The 24,885-nt window shown below is 37.9% G+C and overlaps 1 protein-coding gene across 2 annotated transcripts in view; it reads right to left on the bottom strand.

The window, feature by feature from the left end:
• Window positions 1–2,750: 2,750 nt before the first annotated feature.
• The window catches only part of LOC121425561 (condensin complex subunit 2-like), a 49,868-nt gene continuing 27,733 nt past the window's right edge, over window positions 2,751–24,885 (bottom strand). For both annotated transcript variants that reach the window (XM_041621645.1, XM_041621646.1), the window contains 5 exons: window positions 24,322–24,429; window positions 23,442–23,627; window positions 9,208–9,312; window positions 6,769–6,927; window positions 2,751–6,307 (listed from right to left, as the gene is read on the bottom strand). In XM_041621645.1, coding sequence (XP_041477579.1) covers window positions 6,248–6,307; window positions 6,769–6,927; window positions 9,208–9,312; window positions 23,442–23,627; window positions 24,322–24,429 — 618 coding nt within the window. In that variant the 3' untranslated portion in view covers window positions 2,751–6,247. The remainder of the gene's footprint in view (window positions 6,308–6,768; window positions 6,928–9,207; window positions 9,313–23,441; window positions 23,628–24,321; window positions 24,430–24,885) is intronic.

Below are 24,885 nucleotides of genomic sequence, written 5' to 3'. Positions count from 1 at the left end.
CTATGTATGAAGAACACTCAACATTACTTTATTGAATTTTATGGTCAGAATGTCTGAGTGGGTGCTCTTTGGAATTGAAGCTCATATTTCCGTTTGTGTTTTCTGTGAAATTAACTTACATTCATATTGAATTAGTGTAATTGTGATCGAAGTGTTCAATAGACTCCAGTTATTTTCACATAGCTTTATGATGTAATGTATCGTCTTTTTGTAGAAATCACAAAATATTGTAATGGTTTGCGTACTGGTCAAATTGTGATGCACTTTGTTGCAAACAATACAATCATCAATTATCATCCCTAAGAAGTAAAATGAAAATTACAAAAAAATCTATTTACGTAGGGAAACATGAAGTAAATCTGTAATGAGATTGATTTATCAAGAAACTTTGCCGTCACTGTATTAAACAAACATGTATTCACCTTATTTGTTAGGGCGTTGGGGCAGGTTTCATAAAGCTGTTTCTATGCTTCTCACAACTTAATGCCCGACTTGTGACCCTTTCTTTGGTGCTAGATCAGTTCTCATTAGCTCCAGTCAAGATCAAAACTTTGCAGATTAAAATTCTCATGTTGATCGGTCATCCATAGGTGAAATTCAATATAGTCAGAGTTTGATTACGGTTACAGGGACATGTACTCCCACATTAGTCATAATGGCTGATTTCAGGGAATCTCCGTCAAGACAAGTAATGGTACCAGTCTTCTGTTAAGCTGTGCATTATTTGTAATAACCAGCTCTATGAAACTGGTCCCAGTAAAGTGACCCACACTCATTATCTTTTGAAGGACTAGTCCAAACAATCTCGGTTCTGCCTTGGATTTGCTACATGTACAATCATAGCAATGAAACTGACCACATGTCATTGGAAATAATAAATATGAATTTGATCTGGAGTTGGTTTCATCTTTGTGACTTTGACAATACTTACACCCTTTCAAATGTACTTTGAGTGGATATTTCATACTAATGCCTTCATTGAATTGAATTATATCTGTAATCGCCCTTCAAAAAGATACCACATGTGTTAAAGGGTTGAATTGATTATCATGCATATTTTCATCAACATCTCCCTGACATTCTGATATGTATATTTGTGTGCATTGATTTCCAGTTTTATGGTTAATTGTTTGCACTTTGTGTATTGTGTATATTACGAATATATGTGCATTGCCTTTTTTCACGAAAACGAGGGTTAATTAACGAGAGCCGCCACTGATGTTATAATGTTGAGAAAAATCATGATAACCATTTTAATGATTTGATTTAGAGTATTAGATCATGTTAATAATTATTTAATGTGAATTTTAGAAATCCAAAATGAAACCAAATTGTACTATGAATTCATATAAATGACATTTGATTTCCATATTATGTCAAGTACAGAGAAAGAGAGGGAGAAAGAAAAGAAGGGAGAAAAAAGATTATGAACTCTAACGTCTTAATTTCATGTATGAAATATTTATAATGAACATTTCAGCAAACATTTTAACTTCATGCTCCATTTTTTTCTAAGAAATGAGATGCTCTTTTTTGTTATGTCCTCTTATGTAGTAATTATCTAGCATACAAGGAGTATTCAATTAATTCATTAGATTGTTATTCTGTAATACTATTCTGGGTATTTCCTTGCCAAATATATGCCAATGACCATGCTTTTAAACATAATTTATTTCAACACTAGTTTTTTCCATTCTCTTTATCATCATGCAATTCAAAATGGAACCATTTTTATATTGTCCATTTTCAAACAAAACTTGCTGATTCTTAGGTTTATAGAAATGCAAAGAGGATTTAAATTGCTCTGATTGTAGGGTTTCTTTTAGCTAGGTTTAGTATCTCATATATTTTGATGGAGGGAAGATATTCAGGAAGATCTCTCACTTTTAAACACAGACACTTGTAAAACACCATGCCATTGTCTCTACCTCAATTTGTTTGTTTGTGTCTATTGTTGAAATGAGCACTGGGGGGCAGAGAAGATGAAAACAAGAAGAGATAGAGGGAGAGAGGAGAGGAAGAGTTGGAAAGATGAAGAAAGGAAGAAACAAAGGAAGATAAAAAGTAGAAGGAAGGGAAGGAGAATAGAGGATGAAGAGAGAGACGGAAAGAGGGGAGAAAGAGGATGAGAGATAGAGAAAAGAGATGAAGGAAGATGGAGAGGAAAAAAGATATAGAAAGAAAAGAGATGAGATAAAGAGAGGAAAGAGATGAAGAGAGAATGGAAGATAAAGAAAGGATTGAAAATAAAGGAAAGAGATGAAGGGACAAAAGGTAAAGAAAGGGAATAGATGAAGGAAAATGAAGAGAGGATAGAAGATAAAGAAAGGAAAGAGATGAAGGAAAATGAAGAGAGGATAGAAGATAAAGAAAGGAAAGAGATGAAGGAAAATGAGGAGAGGGAAAAAAGATGGAGAAAAATGGAAGAAAGATGGAAAGATGGAGAGGATAGAAGATAAAGAAAGAGATGAAGGAAGATGAAGAGAGGATAAGAGATAAAATAAGATGAAGAGAGATGAAAGAAGATGGAGGATAGAAGATAAAGGAAGGAAAGAGAGGATAGAAGATGAAGACAGGTGGGAAGATGGAGAGAAAAGGAGATGAAGAAAATATATCTTCTAAGAAGCTTTCAAAAAGTGGTAATATTCAGACTTTCAAATCACTGACTAGTCCTCAAATAGAAATATATCGCATAATAAGAGTAAAAAGAAAAACGAAGGCAATTTGAAATAAAAACAAGAATCGATCAATTGATGCTATATTATTTACATTTTATTTCATATAGAGAATCAGAGGTCAGTACAATTCTATGTATTCCATATCCACATGTAGCATGAAAATTGGGCTGAAAATCAAAATTCTAAATTCCTGAAAAACATAATTCTTATCTTTACAAAGTACTTATAACTTTCATTATACAGTGGTGTACACCAAGTTCTCTAATTTGTCTTTTGCCTCCCCCAAAAAAAAATCAAATTGAGGTTTACTGAATATTGTTACTCAGTTGTTTTTCTTAAGGATTGTTCATAAATCATGGCATTAACAGGCAAAGAATTTGTCACTGAAATGGCAAAATTAGCACTGATGTGAAATAATTTACATTTACCAACAAATCATGTGATACCCGAGCTTGTTTATCAAATTGTTTTTGTTTTTAACTTTATTAGGGTGTAAAAATCTTGGTTAGAGAACAAAAGTTTGGAAGTACTTTTAAACAAGATATTTCTTAAAATACAGTCCGGAATTTGAGACTGTTTGCGATTGGATATATTCATTCATATTAAATCAAGTTCCCGATCCATCTCCCGCCCCCTTTATATATATTTTTTAAAATCTAAATTTGATGACCCTGAAGATTTGTTTATTGCTAGGACCCCCCCCCCTAATTTTCATGAAAGAGCCATCTAGAGCCACATTACTGGTAAGCAATACATAATTTACAATATAAAAATGACAAGGCACAATATTCTAGCTTATATACACCATAAGTAAAAATATATAAAACAATAAGTATGGAAATAAGTCAATTTCTCTCAAATACTGTTAAATAAATGGATTTTTACAATATACATATTTTAGATATTGACTGGCATTCCAATGTATTTCCAATCTATTTTTGAATTTTGACCTGCACATCGGCAAGATGGATAGGGCTAATCCATTGTAAGTAATAACAGTTTCCGAAAACTTACAAGATCTGGGAAGGGGGGTGTTAAAAAAGATTTAAGTATGACCTAGAGTCGCCCTTAAATGTCTAGTTGCATGCAGTAGAAAAGACATGACATGCATATCATGTATGCGTCGGCGTTTCAGTGCGATTCTAAGACATACTTATATCTTTTCGAAACTCCCCCCCCCCCCCGTGGGTGCTTCATAAAGACTGTAGAACTGGTGACCCTTTCTTATGAACTATATCAACACTTGCAAAAATTTGGTGTATGCCATTTACAACAAGAAAATGGTCACCAGTTGTTCATAAAGTTACTCCTAACTTATGCAAAGCTTCATTAAACACTCACCAAGAGTCTAAGAGAGAATTGCGACTGATCCAATAAATCTCAACTCTATGGAAATCCATCAGTGTCATAACTTTTTCTATAGGAAATTTGCAAAATGGCCTTTGTAAACAAAGGAGAACACACCAAATTGTCAAGAAATTGATGAATTTATGGATGTACATTCCTATCTTTTTTTAAGAAACATGCATTTTATATGTTGACTTGGCTTGCTTTCCATACTTGCGATTGATCGGATCAATCACAACTCTTTGTAAGACAGGGCCCAGATTGATGAAAGGCCATAAAGGAAGGGAAATTGAATTTTTAGAATTTAGTCTATATACAAGGATAGCTGTCTGGGCAGAATAATTACAGTGAAAGGGGAGTAGCAATGGAATATTTTGCAATCATTTGCAAACATTCTGTTGAATTATTTTACAATTGATACATGTAGATCAATTTTAGCTATGGGAATTTAATTGAATTTCTTGTTGCAAGAAGCAGATCAGGGTCCTGTAACACAAAGGTTAGCAATTGATCCATACACTTGATTTTTAAGATTGATTGTACATTGTAGTTAATGGAATCAATCAAAGAAAAATGTTCTAAGATCATTGCTAAGCTTTGTGCTACAGGGCCCAGGAATCAAAGTGCGAATTTGCAACTAATTGCAGGCATTTGATTGATTTTGAGACCCAAACTAAACCTTCGGTGGATTCACAATACGGTGCGCAATCTATCGGTTGCAATGGACAGGCTAAATTGGCAATGCATCATGGGAGAATGTTGACATCTTTTGAGCATGCTAGTACTTCCATGCATGCGATTATTCAGCGCTGGCCGACATGGCTCGACCAGGGGGGCGTTTCATCAATATTTTCGTCCGACAATTTGTCAGATCTGACAACTTTCCTGGGTTCTGATTGGTTGAGAAGCACTGTTACTATAGTAACTGTTTGATAAAACAGGACTTGTTGGATAAAACATCCAACAAGTCCTTTCATTAAACGCTCCCCAGATATGATGTTCAATGCAGGTGGGAGAGAAGTTTTTCCGCATATTTCGTTGCATTATTTAGTCCGTTAACAGTGCATTCACGACATGTGGTCTTCATTTTTGAAGCATCACAGTCTCATTAGAGTACTACGACTGTGTGCGATGTCGACCTCAAAGTTAGAAATTCGGCCTGTTCGCTGCAACCGATTAATTGAACGAATTGATCAGTTTTCTTGTAATGCCCCATTAGACGATTCCTCTGCAGATGCATCTTTGGATGGGAAGATTAACCCTAACTAGTCTCGGCTATTTCCAGTTTATAAAGCCCTCCTCCCTCATGATCTCAGCTGTCGATTGTGCTGAATATTGTCACGCACGTTGTCCCTGACATCATCTACAAAATCTCAGCTTTTAAAAGATCTGTTTCTTTTTTAGTTTTTGTACAATTCACTAGCTTTAACCCTATCCAGCCAGGGGGAGGGCAAAAACAGCCCCCTTTATATTTATCAAAACAAATTTGTAATGCAAAAAGATCGCGCCATGACATTTCATGACTATTTTCTTTTGTTTTGTAAGTGCACGTCAGACCCAAATTGCTCAAAAACGTAATTCATGTACAAATCCAGTTCAAATTCTGTATGTAAAAAATTTATAAAAGCATCATTTTTTTTACTTTTACTGATTAAAAGCAAAAGATTTCATGTTATTTATGACTGAAATAAAGTTGCCGATTTCCACTGCAAAAACAATGAAAAACATAAAGTCTAAAACACACAGAAATTTTTTTTTTATATTGCCATTTTCTAATATACATTTGATAATAATCCTAAAAAGTGTTCAGACTAAATTCTAGCGGATGGAAGGAATATTTAAAGATTAACAAACAAATTATGACTTTTTGCTTTAATTGGCATAATCAATTAATCAAAAATAACTTTGAATAATTTTGGTACAATTGACAATCAAATGGCAGAGATTACATCATGGGTGACGTGCGTGCCAATTTTCGTTGCGATTCCACGATCAAAGCCAATATCTGGGGGGGGGGCTGTTTTTGCCCCCCACCCCCGGGCTATGCAATTTCAAAATATCCTGGGCTATATAAGGTTACGTGTTTCACTCTCCTTTTAAAAAACTGGTCAAGTCATAATATCTTGTTGGTTGTGAAGCTTTTAAATCTATGTGAAACACTCCCTGGTCTATTTCATTTGACTGGATCTGAAATACTGTTGAAAGGCTGACGTGGCTGGCTTTTAATCCTGAGTGATAAGAAGATCCTCAAAGCTATCGGCCTGGACAGACAATCTCAGACTCTGGAAATAACAATGGAAAGAAAGAGAGAAGGGGCCAAGTCATGTTGTTGGTCTTCATCAATTTTTATTACATCAGCTTGCACAGATAATCCTGACAGGTATTTCACAAAGGTTAACTAATGACAACATACGCCTGGTGACCATTTCTTGTGTTAAATGGTTTATCCCTATGTAGCTGACTTAACTAAGAACATGTTTCAGTCATGCTTTACTTTACGAAGGGCTTTAAGAAACACCTGCCTAGTCTCTGGGAATAAGAATAGAAAGAGAGAAGGGAGAAAGTTATATTCTCGATCTTTATTATTATTTATCACATCGACCTCTACAGACATTTATTATTCAGTATATTGGCCTGTACGGACAATCTTAGACTCTGGACATAAGAATGGAAAGAGAGAAAAGATATTGTTGGTCTTTATCATTTTCACGAAGTGATCATTACCTATCAAGCTGCTACATACCTTTTCATTGCAGAGATGAAGAAGACACACAAACGCAATGGGAATACTGAGGTTCTTCGACATTGTTTTGCTAAGCTTGTCAGGGAGGGTAGTATACATGTCACAAAACGATTGGGTTCCAGCAACACTGTCCGCATCGGCCTCATTGCAGACATTCTCCTAGAGACAAAGAAAAAGAATGTCCTCATTGGATAAATAATATTATCATCTATATGGAGCATTTTAGCGATACATTAAAAACGTGTATTTTGGTCTGCATCAATAGCCAGTGCAATATCAGAGCGTATGTCTATTAAAAGGACCGAAATCCGACGAATATCCCATAGGCTCGTATACAAAATTTGCCGTTGATTATGAGACCATATTCAAGAGTCCAGTGCGCATGCGCAAATGCGTGAAATATACGAGTACAACAATGAAAGCAATGTGATGCGCAGCATACATCACAATTACGTTCAATGACGTCATAATGAAGTACATCAACGACCTAAATTGGTCATATGAAGTGACGAGATAAGTAGTACGACTTGTTAAATCAAATTTCTCCCTCTTTTTTTTGAGGGGGGGTGTGATTGAGGATAATAATTAAATTGGATGGTTTTATTTCATGAAATACCAGAAATATGCCACCCAGTTAGGGCCAATATTCCCAAACTCCTGGAATATTTCTGGTATTCCATTCTGAGCCATATAATATAATATAAATAACATAAGGATATTCACATTGCACTCATATCCACCTTGATAGGTGCTCAAGGTGCGCTTATATTACCCTAGCTAATAAGCTATGCTAAAGATTTCAATGTTGATTACCCCAACATGGTCTAAGTTAATTGACCTTTGACCTTGGTCATGTGATCTGAAACTTGGAAAGGATGTTCAGTGATACTTGATTACCATTATGTCCAAGTTTCATGAAACAGGTCCATATACTTTTTTAGTTATGATGACATTTCAAAATTATAACCTTTGTTAAGATTTCAATTTTGACAACCGTGCCACCGCCGTCGCTGCTGTCAGAAAAGTGGCACCTATGTTTAAAGCCTTGCTCTACATTGCAGGCGAGACAAACATGATGCAGCGTCTGGATGCATAAATGAAAAATATGTGCCACCTGATTCCGGAAGAAATCTGAGTAAGCATGGCATATGTGCTTTATCTGTGCTGGAAATCTTCAGTGTGGTCGTTTTTCAAGATAGCTTTCATTTCACAAAGTTTAGTTTATGTACATGTAACTTAACAAGATCCAGATCTACAATGATGTAACGATGATTAACTATGGTCTTTCAGATTTTATCATGAATTTGGTGTGTACTACAACTACGCATCTTTATATGATACGCATCTTTATATGATGATCTTGTCAGAAAGAAGCAACATATGTTTGCTCAATACAAGATAGCTGTACAAATAGCAACAAGGCAAAAGCAATTTTGTGTCTCGCCCACTTATGAAAAATAACCAGAAATATCGTGATTTGCGAGGGCACGCAAGAGAATTATAATGAAACTTCATTGTGAAATGACTTGGATGAAATAACACTTGTCATAAGAGCCTTGCACGTAAACTTTAATGTTGACCTGAAAAAGACCTTTGACCTTAGCATGTGACCTCCGACAGCAGCATAACATGCAGGTCGCCTAAGTACATCTACCATCTAAGTTTTGTTGAAAAGTAACTTACGGTTGCAGAGTTAGGTGTCATAAGAGAGTCTTGCATGTTAACTTTAATGTTGACCTGAATTGACCTTTGACCTTACCATGTGACCTCCGACTGCAGTATAACATGCAGGTCCCCTAAGTACATCTACCATCCAAGTTTGGTTGAAAAGCGACTTATGGTTGCGGAGTTAGGTGTCATAAGAGAGTCTTGCATGTAAACTTTAACGTTGACGTGAAAATGACCTTTGATCATATCATGTGACCTCCCACTGCAGCGTAACATGCAGGTCCCCCAAGTCCATTTACCCTCCAAGTTTGGTTGAAAAGCGACTTACGGTTGCGGAGTTAGGTGTCCTGCACGTAAACTTTAACGTTGACCTGAAAATGACCTTTGACCTTACCATGTGACCTCCGACTGCAACATAATGTGCAGGTCCCCCAAGTCCATCTACCATCCACGTTTGATTGAAAAGCGACATGTGGTTGCCGAGTTAGGTGTCATAAGAGAGTCTTGCATGTAAACTTTAATGTTGACCTGAAAATGACCTTTGACCTTACCATGTGACCTCCGACTGCAGCATAACATGCAGGTCCCCAAAGTCCATTTACCATCCAAGTTTGGTTAAAAAGCGACTTACGGTTGTGGAGTTATGTGTCATTACAGGTTTGTGACGGATGGACGACATTTGGATCCCTAAGTCTTGCCTTCACCTCTGGTGGGCGAGACAATAAATTACCACTACAATTCTGAACAACCTCTGTAAAATTGTTTGCTCACCTTGTCTGATTCTGGCTTCGTCAAGAAGCCCCACATGTGCGTCTTAAGCTTTTTAACATCCATCCTCTTAGCTGTGCGGGCGTATTGTATGTCAATCTTGTTAACCTGAAGAAGATAAGAAATTCAATGATAGTTGCGTGGATACTACCACCTACGTAAGCTTCATTAAATCTACTTAATGTTGATTAAAAGAAAAATATGGGCTAACAGGAATATCTGCACACAAGGTGACGGCAAGCAAATCGTGACAAGCCACTCTATATTACCTTAGGACAGTGTGTCCCAGAAAAAAGGTTGAGATTCATTGCAGTCTATTGCTTTAAAAATCATAACTTTGCTTTATGAAATGTTCATGAATGAAATGTATACAGTTTTCTTTATTAAAAGTGCAACTCAATGTTTATGATTCATGCATGACTGAGATAGCAAAAAGAACACATGGAATATGCGACTTCAAGAATGTTTTTCAGACTTTACTTTCCTTTCAGAAAAACAAAGTTCATAAGCTCAATATTATCCACAAGAAACCATAAATAAAATAAGAGGGAGCTAATTACAGTCTGACCTCTCTTATCCGGCCTCCCCTTATCCGGATCTCTCTATTATCCGGACACACACTTGCCAAGATTTCTTTTTTTTTTAAATCTAGTACTGGTACGTGAGGAAATGAGATTTCAATCTAAACAAAATCCTATACGTAAACTCACTTTGATTACAGTTATAGCGGGATGGAAAATAGAGATTTGTTTGTTTGGGTAAAGAAGTTCGTTCGCCTTCTTCCATTGTTTACATTCCTTAAAGGTGTTGATTTCGTTTGCTAGTTTTTCTGGGCCAGGCTAGCGATTGGAATGTGGAAGTGAAAGAGGGCAAACTGACTGGGTTGCTAGGCGTTCAGGGCTAATAGAAGTCCATTGGAACTTCAGTTATTTACTACTTTGCTTCTTATTCATGTCCTTCGGCTCGCTTGCATTCTTCAGTGATTAGAGAGAGAGAGAGAGAGAGAATGTGAACAGGTGTGGAAGCAAGGAGTGTTGGTAATTCCTTGGTGGAAGTGAGCTGTGAGTGGGAGTGGCTGAAGTGACAAGAGTCGCAAAAGAGGATTAATTGACTGAGAGAGTAGTTGGGGGAGTGGTCAAGAGAGTTACGTAAGTAGGAAGAATAATGGAAAGCCGAAGAACTTGAATTTGGAATCGGGGTACACAATAATTAAGTTCCGTTTTATATACTTACATTATAGGCGGATTAATTTCGCGCATTACACCAAAAGTGATAGGGTCGACTTGGGGAAAGGCTTTTTCGCCACGCGGTGTTTGACCAAAAAGGGGATAAAAAGGGAGTGATTAGTTGCCAAGGGGCAGTTTTTCGTTCCCGATTTGTTTTGCCGCCGTAGGCCATGTCGGTTTGATTTTTGTCTGTCGTCGGTCGTCCAGCCCAGAGATGCGACATTTATTATTATCCAGCATGTAATTTGACTTTGATTTAGAATAAAACCTGATACACAACTTAACTTCATCGAACTTGTCATTCTTTGACTCCCGTCCTTTTTTTGTACGTGGGCAGCGCAAGACGGTGGGCGGCCACCGGCCGTCTTGCAAAGCTGTGCCGCTACAAAATTGGTAGTACGGATGGGGTCGACTGTCATCTTCAGCATGTTCGGGGAACGTTTTAGTCCTTCAGTCTGGTTTTACGCATAAACACAATGTTTATCGGTCATTGAGATAAATTCAACAAGGAGAGCTTCACTTCATGTCACCGGTTCCGGCTTATTTTTTGTTCGAGGATGTGAATTGATATTATTTTAACTTCAACGTTGGAGAGAGAAATTCAGCTGCAGGGGTTGGATTGAGCCCCCACATCGCCCGGGTTTTCGACGTTGGGACCTTACATGTGCCGTTGAGCTCAGGAGAAAGAACCCTTCGTCCTGGGACTCACGCGTGGCTGCATTGTAGCGAGGAGTCGAGGGACCTGTGAAAACCACTGCAAATAGACCTGACGGGGTAGCATAGCTGGTTTCCACTAAAACCCTCCGGATTAGTTGGTACCGACGAAGTCTGGTGATTTCACATTACACTGCGGTGAGAGGAGTCGTTTAACTGCGCGAGAATCGTCTTGGAAGGGGCTGTAAAGGAACTCAGCAGGGCGATTGCTTTTCCTTTGGTCGTCTCATGAGGATGGATTGAGGTTAGGTACTGAAGGCCGCAGGCGCTAGTCCGGCTCGGGGAGTTGGACGCTATCGAGGAGCTCCGAGACATCGTTCTTCCAACCAACGCTTCGACACGGCCCTTCATCTTCGTCATCGACGTGGTGTGGTAGACCCTGTCTTCGATATCTTCGACGGTGGAAGCTGGCACTGTCGTTTGGAAGCCGATAGCCTTGGCGAGTGAAGCAGCAGGAGTCGCTGGTATGTAATGAAGCCCTTGTTAAGATTTTTCCAGAACAGTCATTCACATTTAATGTAGACTCTCATATTACAAACTATAAGATATGCTTGAAATGTATCTGAAAAGATATGAACTCGTTATCTTCTCAACATGACGATGTGTTAAGATATGTGTGTAGCTATGCAGTTTGTTATTATGTCTGTTTTGCATTAGTGTGCATTGGGATCTGAAGGGGATAGCACAAATAAATTCTGCAAATATACCACTAGACAGAATAATAGTAAAAATCTAGATTTTGATAGTGTTCTTTGGCAACACGTGAAAATACATCTTCAGAAAATCTATATAGAATTTGCAGTCTTTTGTGCTTACCTTTATGTCAGACCCCCAATGTTTATTGTGATCTGGACTTACACATGTCACAATTTTAACTAAATGTCTTTTTTCCTAGGTTCTGCGTCTGGTTCGATTGGTTACCTTTCTCTCCCAGAGTTAGATAGTAGACTATTTAATAAGTGTTATAACTGAAGGTTTATCGTAGTTGAGGTTGCATCTCCTTTCAGTAGTATTCACATATACATAGTAAAATTATGGCTGAAAAGTTAGTTGAAGATTTAGTAACCGGTTTAACCGGAGCATTACAAAGGTGTAGGTTTACCCCTAGTGATAGAAGTACCAGACTTGAGAGATTTTCTGGACAAGGTGGCATTTCCCTTACCGAATGGTTAGAAGAAATAGATCTTTATTGTGAACAATATCAAATCTCTGAAACTCCAAAAGTGCGGCATAATCAGAGCAAATTTGGAAGGTGCAGCACGTAAAGAAGTTAGATGTTTTTCGGGGACATTGGATACTAAAAGTATTATTGAACTACTTCAAAAATATTTTGGAAAGAAACAAACTGTGCAATCTTTGCAGCAAGCCTTTTATGAAATCCAATCGAAGTCTGGTGTTTCTGACCAAGAAAATTTGTTAGGTCCCACTTTTTCTAATTTGTTTCCTTCCTTTTCACCTGAACAATTCATTCAAATGCAGAAAATGGACCCAGAACTGAGATTTGTGTGGGAACGGTGGAGTGCGCACTGGAAACCGGGGGATGAATTTCCCGCACATTTTTCAGAACCGGATAGTTTGAAACAATGGTTATATCAATGGTCTAATTTTACTGTTAAAGATGGAATATTAGGAAGGAAGGTTCTTGATCCTTTATTTGGTAATATATTTCAAATTTTACTCCCACAGTGTTTGCGTAAGAGTATTTTAGTTGGATGTCATGATGAATGGGGACATCAAGGTAGAAATAAAACTCAACAATTAGCTAGGTCAAGAGTTTATTGGCCTGGCATGGCTCGTGATATAAAATTTTATGTTAAAAGATGTATTAAATGTGCTAAGGCAAAGGAGATGCAGCCTCGGGTAAGAACCCCAATGAGACATCTAATGGCATTTAGTCCATTGGAAATTATTGCTATTGATTTTGTTAAGTTAGATCCTGGTAAGGGAGGATTTGAGGATGTACTTGTTATTACAGATGTATATACGAAATTAGCTCAGGCAATCCCTTGTAGAAATCAACACGCCTCAACAGTAGCTAAAGCTCTACAAGAGCACTGGTTCACAAAGTATGGAATTCCAAATAGAATTCATAGTGATCAGGGACGTAATTTTGAGGGTCAGGTGATAAAAGAATTATGTAGGCTTTATGGTATACGTAAGACTCGTACAACACCATATCATCCTGAGGGTAATGCTCAGGCTGAAAGATTCAATAGGACTTTATTTGGCCTAATCAAATCGCTGGATCAGCGTGATAGACGTAGATGGCCTGAATTATTGCCTCATCTTGTCTACATGTATAATACCACCCCCCACGAAACTACGAGGGTCAGCCCTTTTGCTCTTATGTTTGGTAGGAAAGAGCGTATTCCTTTAGATCATTTGTTGGGTGTGTCTGATGTAGAATGGGAACAAGACTTTGTTAAAGAACAAGCCGAGTTGGTTGAGAGGGCTCAAAAAGTTGCCAAAGAAAGAACTGACAAGGTAGCAGCCCGGAATAAGGCCCGAGCTGATGCAAATATCTCTGCAAGTCCCCTCCCCTGGGCATAGGATCTCTTGTTTACTTAAAGAAGTGTGCTTTTAGTAAAAGACACAAGTTGGAGAATGTTTATTTTGATGAATTATATGTTGTTGATTGGATAAATCTTACTGAGGATATTTATCGTATCCGACCTTAATGGAGGTAATCCAAAGATAGTGAATCGTAGGCTAGTAAGGAAAGTACCTTCTGAATCAGATGTGGTTGACCAAAATATGGAAGATTTTGGGTTATGAGAGAAGGAAAATCATTGCTAGCTACAAGGATTCTAGAAAAGATTTTGAGGATGAATATGTTTTAGTACCAGAAAGAGTAACTACAGAAACAGTAGGGGAGAGTACTGGTCTAACCAGAGTACGGATGGGGGCGTACAAGTGGGCGTACCAGAGGCGGAACAAGTGTCGTCCAGATGAGATCTTAAAGACAAAGTAAAGGCATTCATTCTAATCCATACAACTTACCTAAGTCTGTATTGGAAAAATAAAGTAATAAGTAAACAATTAAAAATTTACCTTGGGTCTCTGGGCTGGACTCCGCCTTCAATTATTTATGACTGACAGTTTTATTATTTGGACATAGCTTTGTGAAACGATTAGTAGGGAGTGGGGTAAGGAGCATGTATTTGGAAATTGGTGGTAAATAACAAATATTGAGAAGTTTTGGAGAAGGTGACTCAACTTTGAAAGAATGCTACATAATACAAATACATAGGGATATGTTCTGGGTTTGGGAGCACCGTTCCCTGCCGGAAGATGGAGTGCATCTAACAGAGAGGGGGAAGAAGCTATACCTACGTACCCTACGTAGAATAGTAAGTTTTTGTCAGACACATTTTTGGATTTAATTAGTTTTTTATTATTGTGGGATAAATGATGTACATCAGTGATTATGGGTTATATGTATGATTGCTTGGTTCTATTGATTGACTGGCCCAGTTTGGTTTGCCGACATGGATCATTTAATATATTTTGTGATATTAATTAATCTGTAAATATGTAATTATATTTGTCCTTATAGGAAAACTACATATCAGACGGCAGGATGGTGTCAAACGGAACTGGAGGAGGCATGGGATATCCACCTCTGATGGTAGTGTTGACATCATCCCAAAGTCTTGGTAAATGGTAGAAAACAAGTAATGTTTGAGTTATTTTTTGCCCATGTAAAAGGACTTGTAAAATCTGAACAAATGAAAAAAGGGATTTTTTAAAACAATTGTTTATCTTTTTAATGTGGAGGTTTACCCTAGAGGTGCACTATGTCATCTGTTTGGAAGCAAAGGATGAATTGTACATAAAAAAAAAAAAAAAAAACACTGTTATGATTCTGAAAGTATAACACAAAATAATAGTAACTTTCAGAATAAGCGTCATTATTTGTAACCATAGCAGAGCGAGGTCTAACATGTGCATGCATGCTGTCCAATATCAAAATATTTACTGTTTATGATACATGTTCATGGTTGATATATAATGCCTGAAGTTGATTGTTCATGGTTTACAATTACAACCCATCCATTGATTAATGTTCAATTGATTAATAAACGCTTTTACTAGGGCATTATACAAGTATGCTGATGCAAAAGATATTTTTAGTATCATTTTGGACATGAAACATGCACTTGTTAATTAAGGTTATTTATAGTTTTTTTTATATATATATAAGATGACCAGATTTACTGCTGTTGGTTTTCATTTTGTAAGGTGGATACAGATACGGATATGGATAACTTTTCACATGTATCATTGCTGTTATTACTACTGTACGTGTATGTTTATGTACCTGTAGTATTTTGACATAACTAGTTGTGCATAAGAGGTATAATGAAGGTTTAATTGATGTTTAGAGGTTGAATTTGTAACTAAACCTTTCAATTCATTTTTTAGGGGTCTGGAAAGTTCATCTTTGAAGGGGTGATGTCATCGATGAAGCAGCAGGAAGCTTGGGTCATCCACTTCCCAATGCCTATACGTTGACATTCCCCTGATGGAAGCTCTCCAAATCCTATTTTTAATTGAAGAAGGTACAGGTACAATGTATATACATGCAATTTATTTGCCAAAAAGGGAAGATTTTGAAAGAACAATATTTGGCATAAATATAGAACGATGTTGAAATGTTTATATTGTTTATGACAAATTGTAAGTGTCATGGATGGACGACCGTCAGTATCAAATCTTTTTTTATTTTTTGCGATCTTATGGAACAGATCGATTCAGTAGGGGAGAGTTATAGCGGGATGGAAAATAGAGATTTGTTTGTTTGGGTAAAGAAGTTCGTTCGCCTTCTTCCATTGTTTACATTCCTTAAAGGTGTTGATTTCGTTTGCTAGTTTTTCTGGGCCAGGCTAGCGATTGGAATGTGGAAGTGAAAGAGGGCAAACTGACTGGGTTGCTAGGCGTTCAGGGCTAATAGAAGTCCATTGGAACTTCAGTTATTTACTACTTTGCTTCTTATTCATGTCCTTCGGCTCGCTTGCATTCTTCAGTGATTAGAGAGAGAGAGAGAGAGAGAATGTGAACAGGTGTGGAAGCAAGGAGTGCTGGTAATTCCTTGGTGGAAGTGAGCTGTGAGTGGGAGTGGCTGAAGTGACAAGAGTCGCAAAAGAGGATTAATTGACTGAGAGAGTAGTTGGGGGAGTGGTCAAGAGAGTTACGTAAGTAGGAAGAATAATGGAAAGCCGAAGAACTTGAATTTGGAATCGGGGTACACAATAATTAAGTTCCGTTTTATATACTTACATTATAGGCGGATTAATTTCGCGCATTACACCAAAAGTGATAGGGTCGATTTGGGGAAAGGCTTTTTCGCCACGCGGTGTTTGACCAAAAAGGGGATAAAAAGGGAGTGATTAGTTGCCAAGGGGCAGTTTTTCGTTCCCGATTTGTTTTGCCGCCGTAGGCCATGTCGGTTTGATTTTTGTCTGTCGTCGGTCGTCCAGCCCAGAGATGCGACATTTATTATTATCCAGCATGTAATTTGACTTTGATTTAGAATAAAACCTGATACACAACTTAACTTCATCGAACTTGTCATTCTTTGACTCCCGTCCTTTTTTTGTACGTGGGCAGCGCAAGACGGTGGGCGGCCACCGGCCGTCTTGCAAAGCTGTGCCGCTACACATATATTTCCCAAAATAGTCACCCTACACCAAACATATTTTTCATGTAAATATCTCACCCAAATCACGAAAAGAACTTCAGGAATGATAATTTCCAGTAAATCAGGTGCAGCACAAACATTTCATCACGTTTCTCTTTTTGCTTCGCGGGAAAAACAACACGTCTTGCTGGCTAACTTTATGCCTCAATACAGACAGCGCCATCTATCATGTTTGAGCCTACAGTCAGTGTAACAATAGCTGACATTGCGAAGCTGCGATACCCGCCGGGATGATCTAATTGTAAAATTTTGTTTCATCGAGTCATTTTCTCTCTTTCGAGGTATGCTCGATGTATACCTCAGTCATTTTAGCAGGTAAATTATCCAAGAGTTTTGGCCATCGATCGATTTAATTTCCATAAAAACAATGCCTATAATTTGCACTGACTCTGCAGTGAATATTGTCTTTACCGTGCGCCCACTACAATGGTGTAGCTACCGCCGGTGGCCTGGGGAGGCAGCCGGCAGCGCTGCTGCCTGTATTTAATATTGGGTCTCCCAGATCCGGATAAATCCCTTATCCGGATTGGTGCTGGTCCCAACATGTCTGGATAAGAGAGGTCGGACTGTAGCTAAGTAGGCAAAGCATTTGCTTGTCGAACCAAAGTTCATGGGTTCGAGTCCACACTGGGCGGAGAACTGAAGCCTGCGTTGTGTGTTAACGTGTCCCCCTCCTGTTCCATAGATACAAGTCACATGTATATTACAGTGGGAAACATGTCCCTTGGATAGGATGTTAAATGGAGACCTCATTTAGAGGAGAGTTGCCACCTTTGCACATTAAGAACCCACTGCACTATTCATATAAGAGTAGGGGAAACCCCGGTGTAGTGGTCCACCTGCACTACCCCAAATCAATCATATCTGAAGGAGAGACCTGTGGGTCATAGTGATTCAGTCTGCTTTCCACCTCCAAGGCACAGTTGACACCGAACCAATAATAACAATAACAATTATGATAATAAAGGGGTAAAAATGAATGATTCAAGTTCCACAAAAACATGTTCTACATGAAAAAAAAGATAACTGTATCTTTTCATTCATACACTTCTCACGAAAGTAAATGTACGGTTTTGGTAGCAAACGATTGCAAGTTTCATTTTTCCCTGGGATACCCTGTAAATCACCTCCAACACATCCAAAATGTCTGCATTAAATATTTCTATACCGGAATTCGCTTTTATAGCCTACTTTTTGGCATTGGTAAAGCTTATCTTTCTTCTTTTTTCCCCCTCTTTTTATCTCTCTCTCAACAATAACAACAATGCTTTATACATTCTAAGGTTTCATTCCTGTTTAAATGTGCTGAAGTATTTGTTGTTGAGTTGATTTTTTTTATAAATATTTTAATGTAAGGCCAACTCGAAATATTCTCGTCTTTCATGATATCGGGCCAGCCATGGTGTAATTTCCTTCAGCAAGAAATTTATCCACACTGTGCTGCACTCAACCCAGGTGAGGTGAATGGGAACCCGGCAGGATTAATTCCTTGAAAGCATGAGCACTGAAAGGCAGCTCGAGCTAAAGCCGGGGTAATAATAACATCGCGCCTTGGAATAGAATATTTCTAGATAGATGGCGCTATATAAATGCCTATTATTATTATTATTATTATTATTATTTTCCACACTCTCTGAAAGATTGTTGCATACTACGTACTCAATCATGGGATTTTCCTCCCACCCCCCCTCCCCCATCCTTGCCCCCAGGCCCAAGCTGACATATCAGTCAAGTAAAATGCCTTTAGTAGGATTAACAAGTTTGTTTGAAACCATGGAAACAAGCAATGTTATAGATTTGTTGAGATCTTGCTATTCGGTATGCAGTGTTCCAGTGTTGTAGTCAAGGCTCAAACATCCAAGGCCAAGGCCAAGGCTTTAATACCCAAGGCCAAGGCTTCAATAACCAAGGCTGAGGCCAAGGCATGGAAACCCAAGGCCAAGGCCAAGGCCTGAAAACCTCAAGGTCAAGGCCAAGGCATTTCAATTGTACAATATATGGAGAAAAAAAATAGACAACAATGCTTAGGCGGCATACATGACACACAGGACCAAATCATGTATAAAAGGTGTGAGCGAGCAAAATTTTTGACCCTTGTACATTTAAAACGAAAATAATTTCATGATAGATCATGTAGATTTAGGCATAAAATTAAAATAAATATGTAGTTACCTTTGTACATTTAATTATTGTTCTAGGCGATTCACATTGCAATAATTATTACCAAGGTGATCTGATCCTGGCATGCCCATTCTCAACATATGTCTTTCTCCTCTACCTGGGACAGGGGAGGCAGAATGTATTTTTTTTTGGGGGGGGGAGGTCAAAGCCAAAAATGCACTTACAGTATAAGTCAAAATGAGAATTTTGGTGCAGTTCAGCAAAGCTTTTTTAAGTGATTTCTCATTGATAAGACATATATTTTGATTTAGGCTTTAATTTCCCGCTATAGAAAGCATAGCGAGCAAGTGGTTTTGAAAAAAAAAATCAATTTTGAAGTTGTAAAACTCGATTTTGGGTCAATTATGGTGCTAATCACTGTTAAAAGGGCATCCTTGCGAGATGTTGTAATACATGTAAGATGCAATAAGAAATGAAATTTAAATATTTCGAGCTGTTTTTGTAATCATGAAAAAGGTGTGCATCTTACTGAACAAATTAACGCGAGCACAAAACACAAGCTGAAATTTTTACTGACCAGAAAAGGAGGCTGTTCTGGACTGCATTTAGTGACTCATAAATAGGATACATAACTCACCAATCAAATAATGCGAGCGCAAAGCGCGAGCTCAAAAATTTGTAATATTCCGACCTTAAAACTAGACATTCTAAGCATTTTTTTTTGTAAATTGAATGCGAACCTTACTTAACAATAATTTATGCAAGCACAATCCAAAATTTGTTGATTTTGAAACCTAAAATTTTGCTCTGTATGCCATGCTTGGCCCCTCAAAATTGTTGGGCTCATCATGCCATTGATGCCATAGCCCATTTGGAAATGACGAAATTGAAGTTTGTGTTTAAGTTTACCGAATCTTTTCAGAATATCATTAAGACTTAAACATTCTTGTTGGTCAAAGAAAATAATACAAGGAAAACCTAATGGAATAGAAATCAACCTTGTTATCATTCTTTAGAGTAAGCTATTTTTAAGGTATGAAAATTGTTGTCAAAATTGCAGTCAAATCTGTCAGAATTATTCCTGTCATAAAATCACTATAATCAGTGGCGTACCGTGGGTCACGGCATTGGGGGGCACCAGCAAAAACTTGGAATTGCCTATGAGCGCGCGAAGCGCGCCCAGTTGCCAGGTATACTGACCTAATAGAGATATTTTTATAAGGACAGTGCCAATAAACGGACATGTATCTCACTTGTCAAATAATACGAACGTGAAGCGCGAGCTTAAAAATTTGTAATATTCCGACCTTAAAACTAGACATTCTAAGCATTTTTTTTGTAAATTGAATGCGAACCTTACTTAACAATAATTTATGCAAGCACAATCCAAAATTTGTTGATTTTGAAACCTAAAATTTTGCTCTGTATGCCATGCTTGGCCCCTCAAAATTGTTGGGCTCATCATGCCATTGATGCCATAGCCCATTTGGAAATGACGAAATTGAAGTTTGTGTTTAAGTTTACCGAATCTTTTCAGAATATCATTAAGACTTAAACATTCTTGTTGGTTAAAGAAAATAATACAAGGAAAACCTAATGGAATAGAAATCAACCTTGTTATCATTCTTTAGAGTAAGCTATTTTTAAGGTATGAAAATTGTTGTCAAAATTGCAGTCAAATCTGTCAGAATTATTCCTGTCATAAAATCACTATAATCAGTGGCGTACCGTGGGTCACGGCATTGGGGGGCACCAGCAAAAACTTGGAATTGCCTATGAGCGCGCGAAGCGCGCCCAGTTGCCAGGTATACTGACCTAATAGAGATATTTTTATAAGGACAGTGCCAATAAACGGACATGTATCTCACTTGTCAAATAATGCGAACGCGAAGCGCGAGCTTAAAATTTTTGATATTCAAACCTAAAAAGGGACATTACAATCAATCTTTTGTTATCATGATACGTACCCGTCTCGCTAAATAATAAGAGCGCGAAGCGCAAACTGAAATTTTTGTAAATATTGACCCCAAACAGGAAGATTTTAAGGACTATATTTTAGGAATCTTTTATCTATTAAGATTATACACATCTCACCGTAGTCATCTAATGGGAGTGCCAATAAGCGCTTGCTGATTTTGTTAGAATTACATCTAAACATGCACATTAAGCGCTTGTAATCATGATTAACATACCCATCTCACTAATCAAACCTTGCGAGCGCGAAGCGCGAGCTGAAAATTTAGGAAATTCAGATCTGAAGAGGGGCATTTTAAGGCTTGTTTGTAGGAATTCAAGAAGACATTACGTAGTTAACTAACCAAATGATGCGAGCGCAAAGCGCGAGCTGAAAATTTTTGATATTCAGATCAGAAAACAGAAAAAGGGACATTTTAAGGACTCATTCTAGGAATTGATGGAGAGCAGACATCTTTCAGAAATCCACTACTGCGAACGTAAGCACGGACAGGAAATGTTTTATATTAAGACCTTAAAATGGGACAATCACTTAAAGTATTCATGAAAAAGAAGCATACTATTGTACATGTAAAAGAATAACTCGAAGTGCGAGCAAATATATTTGGTAGTTTGGTGTATATATGTTTGGTGGTAAGCGCATAGAGAACTTGACCAGTTATTATGCGCTTAATAAGTATCCTCTATTATTATTATTATTATTGACTTGAAAACGGGAGGTTTTAGTATAACAGGATTATATATCTCGGTAAACAGACAATGGGAGCACCAGGAACAATGAAGACATATGCCCTGAGCAAGTTTCATTTATATGAAAGAAGTGTTTCTTATGTAATGTAACATAACATAATTATAACATATTATAATGAACATAAATGTCTTCTTTCCCACTACATTTCTCTTCCTTTCTCCCTCTTTTCCTCCTTTTTTTTAGTCAGCCGATGGGGGGGGGGCACGTGCCCCCATTCCCCCCCTGTAGTTACGCCACTGACTATAATCCTAATCATAATTATTATCATTATTATTGATATTGTCATTATCCTTATTAGTCATGATTACATCATATTACCAATAAATAATATTAATTTTCATCACTTCTCTTTGTTACATAATTATGTGATGATAATTGCAATTGATGGCACTGCTAAGTACACTTACTGCTTCTGCTGACTGGTAGTATTTAGTGTCATTAAATGTACAGAACAATTGAAACATTTATAATTACTTGTATAAAACAAATGAAAGTACAAAATACAAAATGCCTTGAAAAAGCCTTGAAAATGCCTTGAAATTTCAAGGCTCAAAATCCTCAAGGCCAAGGCCCTCTCAAGGCCAAGGCTTGAATGTTCAAGGCCAAGGCTTTGAAAAAATAGGCCTTAAGGCGCCTTAAGGCCAAGGCCGAGCATCAAGGCACTACAACACTGCAGTGTTCACAGATTTGTACAAATTTTCAAAAATCCCCTGACATGCTTTGAGTGCGATATTAAAAGATGAATTGTTCTACAGTGCAAGTTTGTACATGGAAATTCATTTAAAGTCTCATACATATGAGTCATATGCAAGGAAAGACAGAATGAGACCACCAGTTTTAATCCAACCCATAAACAATATAAAAATTTATAAAATTTGATTATCTTGTGAACGCTTTAATGTAAAGAAGGGAATTTAGATCATTTTCAGTCTTCGGCGACACTGACTTTCTGATTGATATCTTAACTTTACCGGTCCACTTGGTCTCTGCAGAAGAAACCTCAGGGGGGCGTTTCATGAAGCAGTACGCAAGATAAGAATGACTTTGCGCATAAATGGTGACCATTTCTTTTGCTGTGTGACATATCCCTATGTAGCTGGCTTGGCACGTAAGAATATGTTCCAGTTGTGCGTGAAGCCATGCATAACCCCTCCCCCCTAATACCTACCTTGGGAGGTTGAGCAACCAGCCTGTCTCCCTAAAGCAACGTGGCATAAAAGACAGTTATTGAAGAAACCAATATGGCTACCAGCTGATCCCTGATTTAGGTCACACCCCCCCTTCCCCTGTTGTATTAGTAAACAGATGTATACCTTGTGGGGTTGAGCAACCAGCCTGTCTCGGTGTAGTATCGTGGCATCAAAGACACAGTTATTGAAGAAACCACTATGGCTACCAGTTGATCCCTGATTTAGGTCACAACCCCCCCTTCCCCTGTTGTATTAGTAGACAGATGTATACCTTGTGGGGTTGAGCAACCAGCCTGTCTCTGTGTAGTATCGTGGCATCAAAGACACTGTTATTGAAGAAACCGCTATGGCTACCAGCTGATCCCTGATTTAGGTCACCCCCTTCCCCAGTAGTCTTAGTAGACTGATGCATAACTTGTGGGATTGTGCAACCAGCTTATCTCCCTGAAGCATCGTGGCATCAAAGACACTGTTATTGAAGAAACACTATGGCTACCAGCTGATTCCTGATTTAGATCACACCCCCCCTCCCCTTGTAGTACTAGTAGACAGATGCATACCTTGTGGGGTTGTGCAACCAGCTTGTCTCCCTGAAGCATCGTGGCATCAAAGACACTGTTATTGAAGAAACCGCTATGGCTACCAGCTGATCCCTGACTCATGTCACAACCCCCCATGGAGCTCAGGTCATAGGTCATGCTCCCAGGGGCGTGGCTGCTGTCGTCGTCGTCATCATCATCACCACCCTGATAAACACAAAACAAAGAATGGGAATATAATACAGGGTTCCCAGCTTTTCAAGAAAAAAAATTCCTGATTTTTCCCTGATTATAGTTTAAAAATTCCCTGATAATTATTTAAACCAATTCCCAATTTTGCCTGTTTTCTAAGTTGTTGCAGTGAATTAATGTATTTTCAGTATAAAAACAATAATGCAAAACTAATTAGTACTATTACACAGGCTATGTAATGGCCTCCCTTCTCCCCATACAGCCATCCTTTCCTCATCTTATACAGAAAGAGGTAGATACGAGGCAATCCTATTATATCATTAAATACAACACACTATGTTTAAGATAGCATAGCAGAGTCTGACTGACTACCATGCTTTCAACTTTAGGGCTAATCAAAATTCCCTGATTCTTTCCCTCATTCGAGGCATTTCCCCCTGATTTTGAGGATTTTTTGGTCAAATTTCCTGATTCTTCCCTGACTGGAAAAAAGTAAAATTATTTTCTCTGATGGGCTGGGAACCCTTTAATAAGTGTTTTATTTATTATCTTATCTATTTGCTGGGTTTACAAAAATTTCCCTGAAAACTATTTTGACTGTTACTCTTGCTTGACTTTCCTGTTTTTATTCAAACCAACTTTTACTCGGGTTGAACACTGACTTTATCATTTACCAGAAGTCTTTGTATACTACGCTTTTTGGACTCACCCCAGCAGCTGGACAAAAGTTGGCGCAGTCATTCTCGTTGTTGTAATCATAGCCATCGATACCATCATCAAGAGAGTCATTGCTGCTGTTTGTAGTCTGACGTTTCATCTGAAAATAAAAAACAAAAAAAACATTCATTGGGTGCTTTATATGGATATTTTAAAGTGCGCAAGTGGGCTGACTAATATGAATAAACCTTTAATGTAAAGAAAAAAAAGGTATTAAGGATTTGAATATTTCAAAAGAGGGAGCACTTTGGATATGGATTGGGAGCTTGTTCCAGAGGGCATGAGAAATTACAGCAATAAACCATATCTGAACCCATCTTACATCATGTTAAAAGCCTTTTTGTTAACATATTTTCTAGATATTATGTTCATTCATTCAAAAATTCATGGTGTTCTTGAAAACTCAGTGTGCTTATCTTTGTTTACAAAGGACATTGTGCAAATTTCCCGAGAGGAAAAAATTATGACAGCAATGGATTTCCATATACTTGAGGTTGATCGGATCAAACGTAGCTCTTTGCAAAATGGGGGCCCTGGGCCCTGTCTTACGAGTTAC

Source organism: Lytechinus variegatus, chromosome 12 (assembly GCF_018143015.1).
Source record: "Lytechinus variegatus isolate NC3 chromosome 12, Lvar_3.0, whole genome shotgun sequence".
In the NCBI taxonomy this organism is placed as follows: domain Eukaryota; kingdom Metazoa; phylum Echinodermata; class Echinoidea; order Temnopleuroida; family Toxopneustidae; genus Lytechinus; species Lytechinus variegatus.
This window is presented reverse-complemented; position numbering and strand designations above follow the sequence as displayed.